The sequence below is a fragment of the Echinops telfairi genome, unplaced genomic scaffold (genome assembly GCF_000313985.2).
Source record: "Echinops telfairi isolate 266 unplaced genomic scaffold, ASM31398v2 ScPeMD7_9;HRSCAF=40, whole genome shotgun sequence".
NCBI classification, from domain to species: domain Eukaryota; kingdom Metazoa; phylum Chordata; class Mammalia; order Afrosoricida; family Tenrecidae; genus Echinops; species Echinops telfairi.
In genome coordinates, this window is record NW_022103906.1 from 95,591,635 (window position 1) to 95,605,859 (window position 14,225).

The 14,225-nt window shown below is 53.2% G+C and overlaps 1 protein-coding gene across 4 annotated transcripts in view; it reads right to left on the minus strand.

Annotated features, from left to right (window-relative positions):
• Positions 1-557: 557 nt before the first annotated feature.
• The window catches only part of LPIN1 (lipin 1), a 180,842-nt gene continuing 167,174 nt past the window's right edge, over positions 558-14,225 (minus strand). For all 4 annotated transcript variants that reach the window (XM_045286973.1, XM_045286974.1, XM_045286976.1 and 1 more), the window contains exons 19-21: positions 7,027-7,141; positions 6,045-6,148; positions 558-3,023 (exon numbers count right to left, since the gene is read on the minus strand). In XM_045286973.1, the coding sequence (XP_045142908.1) occupies positions 2,864-3,023; positions 6,045-6,148; positions 7,027-7,141 (379 nt within the window). In that variant the 3' untranslated portion in view covers positions 558-2,863. The remainder of the gene's footprint in view (positions 3,024-6,044; positions 6,149-7,026; positions 7,142-14,225) is intronic.

A 14,225-nucleotide genomic window follows, 5' to 3' on the forward strand; every position in this document is an offset into this window, starting at 1 on the left:
GAGCAAATCAATAGCGAATCTCTGGCCATGTGGACAATGTGCAAAATCGATAGGAATCATGACAGTTTTTGGTGTGTAAGAGTCAACTAGTCAAAGATGTCACGTCGTTCATTCAGAATGAAAAACTAACCCGGGGCACATACAGCTGAGAAGTCAAGAGCCCGCACACTGAGGGCAGTAGAGGGGAGGCTACAAGAAGACCCCTTCAACTCCAAGCAAGGGCCCGGCCAGAGAGCCAAAGGAAGCACAACCATGAACCGCAGGCGGGCACTCCAATCACCCCGTTAGGCAGTGAAAGCCCAACGTCCATGCTCCTCCTTCCTCTCCCACCTCTCTTCCCTCATCCCTCCATGGCACCGTGAGATTGCACCACCGTCAATCTACAAGAACGAGGAAAGGCTGGCCCTTTTATTCCCCCGTACTGAACAGTTCCATTCCCTCAAGTCTTTCTCAAAGTAGAGAATAAAAATGGTATGATTGATAAGACACACTAGAGAGCCAGCAGCTTAATAGCTTAAGGAGAACGACTAAAAAATCCACACACCTGATGCTCAGAGTTCTTTCATCCATCTCATTTATTATGGGATTCGTAACTCCTGCAATCCATCCAGCACAATCAAGTATCACATCGCCGCACCCGCATATACAGGTACAGAACACGTGTGGCAAGTACATATATTTAAAGCAGCGACCCCAACCTAAGATTGGCAGGGGAAGTCCCTTGGAAGGTGGGCTCACTGCCTCCAGTGTCCCAGGTGTGGTACCCCCTGTGCTTCATCTCATATGATAGCATCTGATGGCTTGTCACTACAGAGTGACTCTTCCACAGGGCAGCTTTTGACGTGTGGTCCAAATACAGCACTCTAGCGCTGAACCACGGGGTGCAGTGGGTAATCAGCCCGTACAAGCACTCAACACACACGTGGCTGTGGCCTGCATCTGGGTCTCAGGTCAGAAGCTTCGAGGTGGGGCGATAATTAATGCTACAGCCCCTCCCCAGGTCCACAGAAATCTGACAGGCTTGCTAGAAGGCATGCTGCTGCCCAGGGTAGGGGGTGGGTTTTCGAGGACACCCAAAGGAGGAGGTCCAAGGTACATGCTCCCAAAACTCTGCTCTGCTCTGAGTGTGGGCGGCGGTGTTTGTCCTGGTGAAGGGCAAACTGGAAGAGGGCCCCTCCCCCTAGGCTCTGGGCCAGAGCTCCTCCCGGGGACCAGGGGGAAAGTGGGTGAACCGTTGTACACCCATGAGCTGGCCCTTTGGTCACCAGGGTTGGGATTAGCTCAGCGGAGCCCACTGACAGAGGGCTTCATGGCGCCGCTCAAAGTGGCTAGTGAAAGAGCAGAGCTATTGGCCAAATACTTTAATGCCCCCAGAGGGGTTCTCATTTGCACGTTTGTGTTTTTATGCATACCGGGGGACCCCCACCTGCACACAGGGATGCCTGTCCTTCTCTGGATGTCCACAAGGGGGACAAGGGCCCAGGAGTGAAGGAAGCCCTCACAGTTCACAGAGACTGCCCGCCCCACCCTCCCCAGGAAGGCAGGCCTAGTAGAGAGGTTTTCTTTCACAGAAAGAGTAAAATGTCATCAGACTGTTCAGCTTTGTTCCTCCTGGGACGCTAACGATGCTACTTAAACACAAAAACATTTCAATCACTGGGGTAAAGCACTCCTAAAAAAAAAAAATACTACCCAAGTCAAAAAATACAGCAAAATCTTTGACCCAAATAACTTTTCACTTTTCAAACTGCTCTCTCCGGAAGCCAATTGAATAAACAATTTAAAAAAGCACTCCAAGTGATCGCCCATCCATTTGCATTTAACCCTAAAGAGTGGGTGAGGGAGTGGAGGGGGAGCTGAGAGAGAAAAGAAATAATACAGTTTTACTCTAAAATCCCAGAAGAGTGGTGGTCAGTCTTATGAGACAGGGAGAAAAAGGCCTTTGGATCGTCAGACACATTTTGGTTTTTGGCTTATTAGTGGAATCCCTTCTGGCTAAATTGCTCTTAACCACCACCCAATCCGATCAAGTAATAAATGGTGCCCATAAGGAATATAAGCTTCCTGAAACTATGGTCTTCAAACCAACTGGTTGTTTTTGAGAGCACCCAGGCCACATCACCACCAGCACCACCATCAGTTGGCATAAGCTCTGCTCAAACCCGCATGTTCGGCATGCCCCTTTGCTGGGGCACTGAACTGTGAAAGCCACGGCCGTAATGACACTGGCTGTGATCTGAAGTTAAGGCATGGCACAGTGACAGAGAGCTATAGATGAATGCACATTCGCGAACAAGTGCCGGCCACAGACGCATGAAGGCATCAATGTCCCAACCTTTAGCTGCAAGAAGGCAGAATGCGGGGGGCGCAGAGACATGCCGATCACTTGGGGTATGCTTGAATGTATCGCTTGAAAACTAGGCCCATAGAGGCAAATACTGCAAGGCAACACTCCCCAGGACCAAGCTGGGAACCAGCGGAACCTGGACACTTCCCAAAGGCCTCAGCGAAGATCCCTGGGCCCCTGCAGTCCTCCCGGCCCTGTGCATGGTGGGGGCACAAGCACTGCTGAGCAGCACACAGGTCCCCTGCGTCCCTCACTCTTTAACAAATGGGGTGCGATTCTGGCTTTCCCCAGGTGACAGGGCACCCTCCAACCCAGTTCTCCGGGCCCACATCACCGGGAAGCACTGGAGACCCGCCTATCACACAGCCTTGGCGAGGGAGGGGGGCATGCCCTCCGTAAGGGATTGACTGCACTTGGGTCTCCGAGTCTGGCCCGAGGCTCACAAAGCCTTATCCTTTAATGTGCAACGCCCAGTCGTCCCTACTGCTGGCGAGAGAGAGGCTGCTGGGCCGTGTTCTAGGCGGAGGCTGAATGAACGTCCTGGTTTTCGAACGGTGGCAGCGGCTCCCTCCAGAAGGTGAAGTTGCTGAACGTGTCGGAGCAGGGGAAGTCTGAGGAGTGACTTCTTTTCAGCAAAGGGAACACGTGGTCGACCACCTCACAGAGTCGCACGTACCTGCAGGGGAAAGGGACGGAGTGACCACCAGCGACGGGCCACGGCAGGTGCAGGGCTCAGCGCATAGCCGAGGGGCCAGCTTGGGCCCCACTGGGAACAATGCCCTACTACGCTCACAGGCAATTAGGGGCCCCATCCGTGGTCTGAAGGGACTTGGGTGGAGAAATGCTTCTTGGAAAGGGGGTGTGGGACGGACACTTGGCTGTGCTGCCAGGGGAGGGGAGGAGCACAGAGCAGCAACTGGGTGTGTGTGTGTGGGTGGGTGGGGGGTGTTAGAAATCAGCAGGACAAGGAAGAGGCAGGTGCAGTGTCGCCAAGAAAAGATCCGAGGTAAAGGCGTCTTTGGACCATCAAATGCGGTTGGCTGACGGCACCAAGAGAAAACTTGGGCCCTGGAGTGGAGGAGACAGGGCTTGGTCTTCAGAGCTGCCCTTGACCAGCTGAGCAACCTTGGGAAAGGACCTCTTCCTGAAAAGGGAAAGAGGCAGAATGGCAGCCCTGCCAGACAGAGCTGACTCTGGGAGCCAGGGCCCGCCCATGCTGGGCACTCAGTAGGCTTACTCGGCGATGCATTCCTAGCATGTCGTAAGGGGGCATAAAGCTAACCGCAAGGTCAGCGGATCGAAACTGCCAGCCGCTCTATGGAAGAAAGGTGAGGCTTTCTACTGCCGTAGGGAGTTTCCAGCCTCAGGAACCCACAGGGCAGTTCTCCCCGTCCCACAGGCTCTCTGAGTCGGCATCTACTCGTAGGGAGGAGTTGTGCGTTTGTTTGTCTTTAGGGAAAGAAAGCCCTGGAGGGGCTCAAGGTCCAAAGACATAGTTGTGTGACTTCTGACCAGAGCCTTGCCCTCCCTGGGCCCCAGGGGCTTCATCCTTCCCACACGGAGGGTGGGATTAGCCGTGATTCTCAGAGAACAGTCCCTCCTGTTCCCCATGTATCTTAAGGGGCGCCAGTTGTTCTGGCTTGAATTACGAGAAGTGCAGTGGCCGCACGGGGCGTGCCTCCCAGCAGGGATGCTGACACCCTCAGCCACTCCCTGACACCCGGGGACCCCCCCTCAGCTGGGGCCCATTTCCTAAGAACCTGAACGGAGCCTTTGAAAGCCAAGCTCCAGCAATTCGCATGTTCTCAGGCATAAAACAATATCACTCAAGGGTGACGTGTGTACTTAATAAAGGACCTCCAAAGGACTTATGAGAAATCTTGTGTTCGCACAACTTGGGGAAAATCTGTCTTAATGAGCAAGCATTTTCTCCTTTGTCCGTATTAAAGCAAACACAATTTTTTTTTAACAAAAGCTCTTTGGCTTTAAGGCGTCTGCTGGGCATGGTGGCTGTGGGAGCAGGGCCCAGAGCATCCAAGACCCAGAGTGACCCTCACATCCAGCTCCGTCCACGTGCCTCCTTCGGGCCCAGCCTTTGTCAGAACACACAGGGCTCACACGCCGACTCACACATGCAGAAAAACCACCATCACCACAACATAACAAAGCAGCAAACTCTTCCATCCTGCATGGATCCCATTTACCTAAAGGCATGCCAGGCTCGGAGGAGCAGACATCTCCTCGGCTCGGCACCATGTTCGAGGCATAGAGAGAATGTGTCTCCCAGAGGGAGGAGAGACACTCTCATGGGGGCGAGCACACGCCCCGGTCTGTGCAGCAGATTTAAGCTTTTCTTTGGCAATCAGCTCAACGGTCTCCTCTAGGTGACCCAGCACGCACCTCCGTGCCAGCATGTCAGCAAATGGAATACCTGCCCGCACAGGCCTTCGAGGCAAAGCTGGGATCCTAGAAGCCCCATTCTCATGCCCCTCAAGCCAGGCTGCTACTTGGCTGCCAGCTCGGCCGACTCCCCTGCCATTCTCGTGTGGACCTTCCACCGAAACCTCCTGGCTCTGTTCCACACGGAGGGCACGGAATGCTGACATCGCTGGGGCAGCCATTCTTGACAAAGGAGAGGGAAGAACTTAAGGAGACAGGACTAAGCTAAGAAACAATCGAGGCTGTGCTGTTGTTCTTAGGGTAAGAAGGAAGTCTGGCAGGGGCTGACCTGGTGAGGGGCGGCAGAGGGTCGTGGCTCCCTCTCCCTCCTCTCCTCCCTGAAAGGGGACAACTGATGGGGAGTTAGGCTCCAGCCGCTTCCGAGATCATCTCGAAAGGGAGAGGTGGCTCTGCAGGAGTCCACATTCCCACTGGCAGAAGGAGAGCGCGAATTCCCGTCTAACGCTGCCATAGGGCGCCTGGGATCACTCCACACACTCTTATCCAGGTCTGCGCAGACCAGGCAACGGAGGCCCTGCCTCTGAAGACAGACCAGGTGGGAGGGCACTTGCTGGCCTGGCCTGACATCCCCCAGCAGGCAAAGCGCCCCAAAGGCTGGCTCCCAGGGGAGGAAATGTTCTCCCTTCTAAGATGCAGGGGCCGTAAGCGGCGCACTTCCTGGAGGCCCAGGTGACTCCACAGCCCCACAGAATGCCTCATTAAAAACCGTGATCCAAGTTAGCCGGCGGACTCAGGGAAACTGGGTTTTGACCAAAATATATGTAAGCGGAATTCTTGTAACAACACACAACAGTGTTTCTGGCCAGAACATTATTACAGGCCAGGATGTGAAGGCATGAACAGCTCTGGTCTTTAGATACATAGCTGCATGTGACAATTCAATGCGGTTGAACTTCTAATTCTCATGCTGGGTTCCCAGAATTAACTGGGTAAATCCGAACCACGGGTTTGCAAAAGCCACTCAATCCCCTGCACTAGCAGACACTAGCCACTGCGGGAACTTTAGACCCAGGGGGGCAACGGATTAGATTGCTTTTTTCTTTCCAGAGGTGAATTTGAATGGTTCAAAGATTAAGTCTGAGGAAAGTGACAAGAAGTCACAAGCCCTTCTTTTTCCCAAAGAGGAAGAGAGCGGAAAGCACAGGCGATGAGGAACAGAAACGGCCTCGAGGGAAGGGCGCAGGGCCAGTGCAGTGGCCCCCACAGAGCACCCCCGGGAGTTGTCCCCGCGACTCACGAGGAGATGTTGGTCTTCGCGTGTTCCTGCACCAGCTCTCCTTTGGGATTGACGGTGAAGATTCTATTCAGAGACACTCCGACTTGCTTGTAGGAGTAGACATCCTGTATTGGGCAGAGGCCATGGAACATGTACTTTAAAACCATGGGGGCAAACATGCAGCATGCCCGACCTCCTGGAATGTTATAAGATGTTCACTAGCCAAGCTGTGCTGTCAAGAAATACCCTTTGACGTGAGGCTATGAAACCCACCCTCCCCACACACCCCCACCTTCCAACCTTGGGCCTCAGTCCTCCCATCTGTCCCCGAACTGAGGTGCAGCGGGCACAGTCTACCACGTGCCCTGTACGTCTGGCAGCCCCTAACGTTCATCTCCTTAGCCACTGCCTTGTGTCACAATTTTGAAGGTACCAGAGTTTTCTTACTGGACTGCTGGTGCCCAGCTCAACTCCAGGTCAGTAAGTGAAGACATGAACAGGCTTTCTAGAAAGCTGAGCCGGCCCGTGGATGGCACACCACACCACTTGAACCAACAGGCTCTTATACTGAAAGGCGGAATTCACCACCCTGCTTAGGGTTGGTTTGGGGGTCTCCCGTATGAGGGAACGGGTCTAATCCTCTATTCTGTATTCCTATTTCGCTGGCTTACTTAGCAAGCAGGCAGCCATGTGACCCAAAAGGCACACAGATGTGCCCGCCTTTGCCCTTTAAACGGAGCAGCTAGGTGAGACTGGGAGGAATGGGGAGTTTCTAGCCCACATCACCTGTTTCAAACCGTGCCAACCTTTAAAGAAAACGGGAGTTCGGGAGATCATTTAAGTGTTAAACAGCTATTCAGCAAGCCATTTCTTGCAGGATGTGGGCTGGGAATCGGGCTTTGTAATAGCGCTTTAGAGATCGCTCCCAAGCCAGGGCTTTCAGCCGCCGCCGTCAGGAAAGGCAGTCATTTTGAGAGTGCTAGAGGCCCCGTCGAACACTTACAGCGGGTCGGTTGCCAAAGGCAGCGTAGAAGGGCTCCACATTTGGGAAGAACAGGTTTCTGATGTCGGTCAGACACTGGACTTTAAACTTCTCCGGCTTCTTTTCGATCACCTCTCTGTTCAAACGAATACGGCATCAGAAGGATACGTTTCCTCCATTGGCAAGCACGCTTTTTAACTTTCAAGAGTTACCACCTGTATTAGTCTGGGTACTTTAGAGAAACAAATCCACAGCAACTCATGTATAAGAGACTTTTATGTAAAGAAAGTGTGCATCACGAAAACATCCCAACCCAATGCTGCCCAAGCCCACAAGTCCAACATTAGCCCATTAACCCAACACCAGTCCACAAAGTCCTCCACCTCACAAAACAGAGGCAATGATGCCGACTGCAGGAGGAAAGCTGAGTCAGTGAATGAACTAGCATCTCAGCACTAGCAGGGGTCTCCACACGGCTGCTCCAGCACCCAGGGCTGCATCGGGACAGGTCCATGTAGCTTCTCCTTGGGGATGTCTTGTAGGAAGTCAATCTTGCAAGCTGAAGCAGGGAACTGCTAAGGCAGCTGCACCCTGGTGCGACCATCACAAAACAAGAGACCCGAGAACTAGAAAGGCGAAGCTCACCCCCCCATTTATCCCTCCGCCTTTCAATTAGCCCCACATGTGATTATCCGCCAGGTTGGCACAATTAACTAACTCACCACCTTCCCAAATACTTTCGTGACTTCAAACTGTAAACATGCCTGAAGTCGGCTGGCTGCCCCCCAAGTCAATCAAACTCACTGCCATCGAGTCGATGCCGACTGAGAGTGACCCCGTGGGTTTCTGAAACTGCGACTGTTGACTGCGGTAGAAAGCCTATCTTTCTTCCAAGGACCCACTGGGGGTTTCGAACGGCAGACCGTGCAGAATGCAGCCCAATGTGTGGCCACTACACGACCAGGGCTTCTATCACAGTGACCCTATGTCCTCATGGACAAAAGCACCTGACAGATACTGAGTCAGGACTTTAAAATCACCCTCCCTCTTCCAAAAAACTAACAAACCAAACCACTACCCCCAACCCCTTGGAGAACGGATTGCAGCCCGAGCAACAACTGCAGAGCACCGAGGAGGGAGAGGGATGTTCTTCCATGTACTTTGAGTTGCCGTGACCTCAGTGATGAGAGAAAACCCCAGGAAGAAACGTGTGGACCACGGTGGGGCCAGTCTCACTCTCAAATGCTAGTGCAAACCCCTAGCTGATGCCTGTGGCGGGACCTCAAACATTTCCTAGAAAATGTCTTTTAGTTCCATTTCCCCGCAAACAATTAAGCCCCTTCTCAGACGGCAAACTGACCCCAGCCGTGGCCACCCTGTCCACTCGGGCTTGTGCTGCGTCGGGGGTGTCCGCGGCTTGTTTGAACAAGGCAGACCACCAGCCTTTCTTCTGAGACTTCTCTGGGTGAGCCCTCACCTTCCCCCGCTCAGGAGCCACCAAGTGTCGACCCGTTTGTGCGCCCACCTCCACCCCCTTGAGGAATAAACACTGGGGTCGCTACAGGAATGCCAGGGTGATGTTAACATCTGAAAGTCTCGCGATGCCGGACAAAAGTACAACCATCTCAATCGATTCAGAAAGACTTACAGGCGTGCCCCGAGGAATCCTGCTCTTCCTTGGACTGCAGTCAGCAAATAACACCATTTTTATAAACGGGGGTTGTGGTGATTGTGCCCGGAACATGTGTGTCGTGGGGGAGGAGGGTTGGTGGCAATGGTGCCCAGAGTTAGTATATTGGCACCACTGGCCCAGCAACGGGTGCCCGTTGGGGATCATTCTCACAGCATTTCAAACTTTCCACAATGCACCCTTCACCAACTACCGTGTGGCCTCCACTAACTCTGCACACTCAGGGAAACACTGCATGTTATCACCATGTGCCTGCATCTGCTGTAACTAACGTAGCATCTAGTCGAGGCAACATTCAAAAGACGTCTACCGTCGAGCGCCCTACTAAGTGCTTGAGAAAATGACGCAGAGGGTGGCTACATCTACGCTCCTCCGGCTTCCCGATCATCATAAGCCAGGGGTCAGAGCGCCCATCCTCCCGGCTTGTTCAGCCCGATGCCAGCCACTCTGCCCGAGGCCCTGTGCTGCAGCGTTGGGTAAGCCCCACAGAGCTCACGGACAATGCCCACGATGACGGGCTGTACTAGGAGAGCCAGTAGATCAGCACAGGGGACCACGTGGATAAGAGCTCCGGAAGAGAGAGTGAGCCCTGGTTGCTGGCTGAGGAGAGGTGGTGCTGTGGACCTCGGCGTGAGGCATCTGGATCCTGACTGGTGGTGGCCTAGTAACTTCCCTAGTAGGAGTTTTGTGTGGCCATTACAACCATTGCCAAACCCAACACAGCAGTGGTGGGTCATGGGAGGAACGGCTGGTGTCAGAGGAAGGAACAGAAGGGAGGAAGGTGCCTGACCCTGCCTCTTGGGGGCTGGGGGTGGGGGGCGTGTCAGGTATGATGCCAAGCGTGCCAGGAGGAGATCACTCCCCTTCACTCTTCCTTCATGGTCCCGCAGGTCCTAGCCAGCAAGGGAGGAAAAATAAATAAAAGCCGTAAGGTTTGGAGACGCGGGGGTGGGTGGAAGAGATGAGAGCCTATCAATATTCACGGAGAGAATCTTATCTACATAGAAAGCCCGCAGGTCCTGCAGATGGATTATCAGTATTAATAAAACCAACCGCATTTTCAGGGCTCAGAAACAGATAGGTAGGAACCTGAAATCTGTCCCCAGTGTTTTAAAAAGGATTCTTGAAGTGGAAGCTTCCGTGTTTCCAGGTGTGCACACTCACTGCGATGTTGCTGGGCAGAGGGCAAGTGCAGGTGGCACACCTTTGGCCACAGGAAGGTGAGGAGCCTGTTGTCTCACTAGATGTTCATCAGAAGACTTCACGGAAAAGATGCTGGTAACACTTGCAGCAAAGGCTAAGCTTATGGACAATTCTAGAACAGACTCTTACACCTCAAAAGGAAGAAATACGGAGAAAAGGTATGCACAGACTCACCAGGAAGAGGAAATGCAAACGACCTATCAGCAGGCGAAAAGAGACAGTCCCTCCTCACCAGACTGAAGAAAATGGCCCTGTCCCAACTCTCCACCTAAAGACAACACAGCAAGGGACGCTCTCGTGCACAGCCCGGGATCCTGATTTTGATACAGAAGTATCAAAATCCCAGAGCCCAGTCACCGCCTTGTGTTGATCCTGGCTCGCAGTGACCCCGCAGAGCAGACTAGCACGGCCCGCTGGGTTTCCGAGATTATACGTCTTGACAGGAGTACAAAGCCTTGTCTTTCTCTCAAGGAGGGGCTGGTGATTTCAAACTGCTGACCTTCAGGTTAGCTACCCAATATGGGAATAAGTACGTGGTCCACAACTAGTGAACACCTCATGGCCCCATGCCACCAAATGCCTGGGAGGTGCCTGAGTCCTCCCTTGGAAGTTAGGATTCCCAGGAAGGAGATTTGAGACAGACAAGGCTTTCTAGTCCTGTACAGTTAGTCTCGGGAACTCACCGGGCAGGTCTAGCCTGTCCCCAAGGGCCACCAGAATGAGTCAGCGTCCACTCGATAGCAGTGATGGCGGACAGGGGTAGTGAGTCTGGGGGGCTGTTTCGAATGGCTGTGGTGTGCAACACAGATTCCACCATCGCACGCCCAAGCTGCTCACTCATTTGAATTTGAAACAAAAAACCTGGTATCCACCTCATCCTACTGGTTAATTTTACTCTAGCAGCCAGTCAATGTCACTTGTCCAGTCTCAAAGCATCTCAGACACAGCGCCACAGGAACACTAAGCTGCAGGTGAATAACGCCTTCCTTCCAACGGTGGATGCCGGCCTCTGAGTTTGCCTAACCAACTCCAGAAGCTGAACGCTGCTCAGAAATCCAGCGTCGCGGGGAGTACAGCACAGGCTAATTTCTCCAGCCTCAACTCATCCGAGAAGACGGGCGGTACTCATGAAGATCACGTGAAGGGGCTTCACAGGGCTCGGGGAATTCCATGATCTTGTAATCCCGTTTCCCACAAACATCTGGCAGCCCTCACTCACTGTGCGCGTCTAGCCTTCATGAGAAGCATGTGGAGCGCTGTCCCCACAATCAGGTCCAGACTCAGCTGCAGTTTCTACTTTCATGGGAGGGGCTCCCCAACCAACCCCCCACCCTGCCCGAGACATGTTCCCTGGAACCAGAGGGCTTTACACTTTGAAAAGGATCCTTAGGATCTTTGACTCCAATCCTTTGACTTTACAAAGGGAGGCCTCTCTGGTCATACCACTACTTGGTCCCGTGCCCCTTCCATCCCAAGTCCCAGGCTCTGAGTGCCCCCGCGGAACGCTCTCTGCCAGCCGGCCCGGTCTGAGAGCTGACTTCTGCAGACATGCATAATCGCTCGCTACCCTTCTTTCCCTTTGCTACAGTGTAAACCTTGGCGTCTATTCAGAACTGTACCCAATTAGATTAGCTTGCCCATAGGTGTAATGGATTGAACTATGTCTTCCTCCTCCCCAACACCTGACCCCCAACCCTCACAGGCCATGAGTATGTTGAAATAAAAACCTGGTACCTGAGACTGTGGGCCGTAAGGAAACAGGGTCTTTGGAAATGCTGTCAGTTAACAGCAGTGGATCCGTAGCCCAGCTGAGCCTTACAAGAGACAGGCGATCTTGGGCTCAGCTGTGCCCCATCTGATGACACGTGACCTTGGGGTCAGAAACCACCTTTGATGGTGACGGTGTCCCTCACCACGCTATCTGCCAATTTCCCTCAGCCGAATCAGTAGTCCGGTGACCAATGACTATCTGCATGACTGCAGGGTGCTCAGAAAGCACGCTGGGGTTTTCCAAGGTCAGAAAGAAATCCTAATTAGAAGTTGTTTCCTTAGAAGACTGTTTAGTCAAAAGGTGTCTTCTAGCTCACTCTCTTTCAACGCTGCCCAGCTGTTCCAGGGGCTCAGGCTGGTTTTCACCTGGCACCTTGACTGCATTGGGCCCTCTGGATATCTCCAACTGTGCTTTGGAAGAGGAACCAGAGGAGCCCCCACAGGGATGCCTGCTTCTTCTCCATCAAACAACGGCCAGCTCCGGAGCCTAATTCAAGGGGATGTGCTTGCGGAGCCCTGTTGGCGGCGGCATGCGTGCTCCATGGGCTACTAACTGTTAAGGCTACCGGTTCAAAACCACCAGCCGCTCTGTATAGAAAGATGAGGCTTTCTCCTCCCATCAAGAGGTGCAGTCTGGGAAACTCACGGGGGCTGCTCCACCCTGTCCTATAAGGTTGCCACGAGTCAGAACCGAGTCCAATGGCAGTGAGTTTGGTTGTCTGGTTCTGGGGTTGGTGGATGGAAGATTTGGGGAAGCTGCTTCCTCAATTTGAACCGAAGCAAAAGACAACTCGTGGCTGGCTTGTTCCGTCACTGTAGTTGCGTTGCTTCTTTTCGTTTCTCGCACCTGGGGAACCCGAGGAAACCCCAGTACGGCTCTACCAATGGAAAGGGTCCAGGCCGAGGAACGAAACAGAATGCTCCCGCTGCTACCTTACTGGCTGATTGAGGAAAAGCAGACCAGGTTTACAGATCTCCACTAGAGACCTCCATCCACTTTCAACCACTGCCTCGGGCCATCTTGCCCTCAACTTGCCAGCCCATCTGCCCGTCATTATTGTGGAACCTGGTTTGGATCCAGGGATCTCTGCATTCAGATCTTTCCCCGAGCTCGCTGTAGCCCACTTGTTGACTAAACGCCACCGTGTGTGTGTGTGTGTGTGTGCGTGTGTGTGTGTGTGTGTGTGTGTGTGTGTGTGTGTAAGGGAGGGGATAATTAACATGTACACAACATAAAGGTTTTCTTGTTAACCCTTTTTACGTGCACGGCCCTGCGGCACTGCCAGCTAGCACATCCTGGGTGCAGCCACCACCATCAGGACTTGTTTCCAAAACCTGCTCACCACCCTGGGGAGACACTCTGCACCCATTCAGCAGCGGCTGGCTCCCTCACTCCCCATCCTGCAGACCACGGAAACCACTGATGGACTTCCCACCTCTACTGATTTCTCTTTTCTCACTCTTTCATCTCAAAGGGAGGTAGACACACACAATCACACAGGAGAAAAATGGCCAGGAGATACAGCTCCAGAGTGCAGGCGGCCTGGAGCCGCCGTTGGAAGCTGGGAGAGACCAGAAAGGATTCCAATTCCCACTGTCACCTCCCCCTGGACCTCCCCATCCCCATCCCAGGGCCCCAGGGGCATAGCCCACGTGACGCCCACCCTCCACAGCCGTGCCTCCAGAACTCTGGGACAATGGATTTCTGCCGCTTGCGGCTGCGGACTCTGGCAGCCCATAACAAAAGAGAATGGGGAGGTCCACGGTGTCCACGGCCGAAGCGGCGGACTTACCCATCAGTCCCAGAAACCCTCAGGACCATGAGCATGCACAGAGGCCTTGGTCAGGCGGCAGCGAGAAGAGACCAGGACGATGACCCACTGACAGCAGAAGCACCTCTACGTCCACAAAGAGATCGATGTGAGGGTGTCTCGTCTGTGTTGAAAGGAATGCCTCCCGGACTCAATGTGTTCTTATGGATCAGGAAAATAATGACAAGGATCACACCAAATTTCTTTTTCAAGGCAGGCTCTCAGAGGAACACAGTCGACTCTCCGTTTTCCCTAGCAAAAATCTTAGAGCTTGACGTACGCGTGAGTAGCTTGTGACACACTTATCAGCTGAACTCGGGGAACACCACATTCCATTAATAAACGCACATTAGCTCAGAGATATGGCATTCCGGTTTCAGACTACAATAGAGTAAGCATCCCCATAAATAAACCAAGTCATGATTCTGTGGTTGCTCATTGCATGAAAGTCGTGATTACACTGTACTGTAGTCCAGGGCTGGGGAACACCCAGGCTGTGGGCCGTACAAAGTGAGTACCAACCTGCGGGTTTTTCCAACCAACATAGCACGCCTCACCAAAGAGAGGAGGTTCCCACCATCACGTTAGGGCCGAGTTAACTGTTTGGCACGTATGGGCTGCACATGATGTTATAAGTACCCGAACGGCCCTGAGCAGAAAAAGGTTCTCCACCCCTGCTGTTGTCTATTAAGGACCTCTGACGGTGTCGTGGGTTATACATTGGACTGCTAACCACAAGGTCAGCA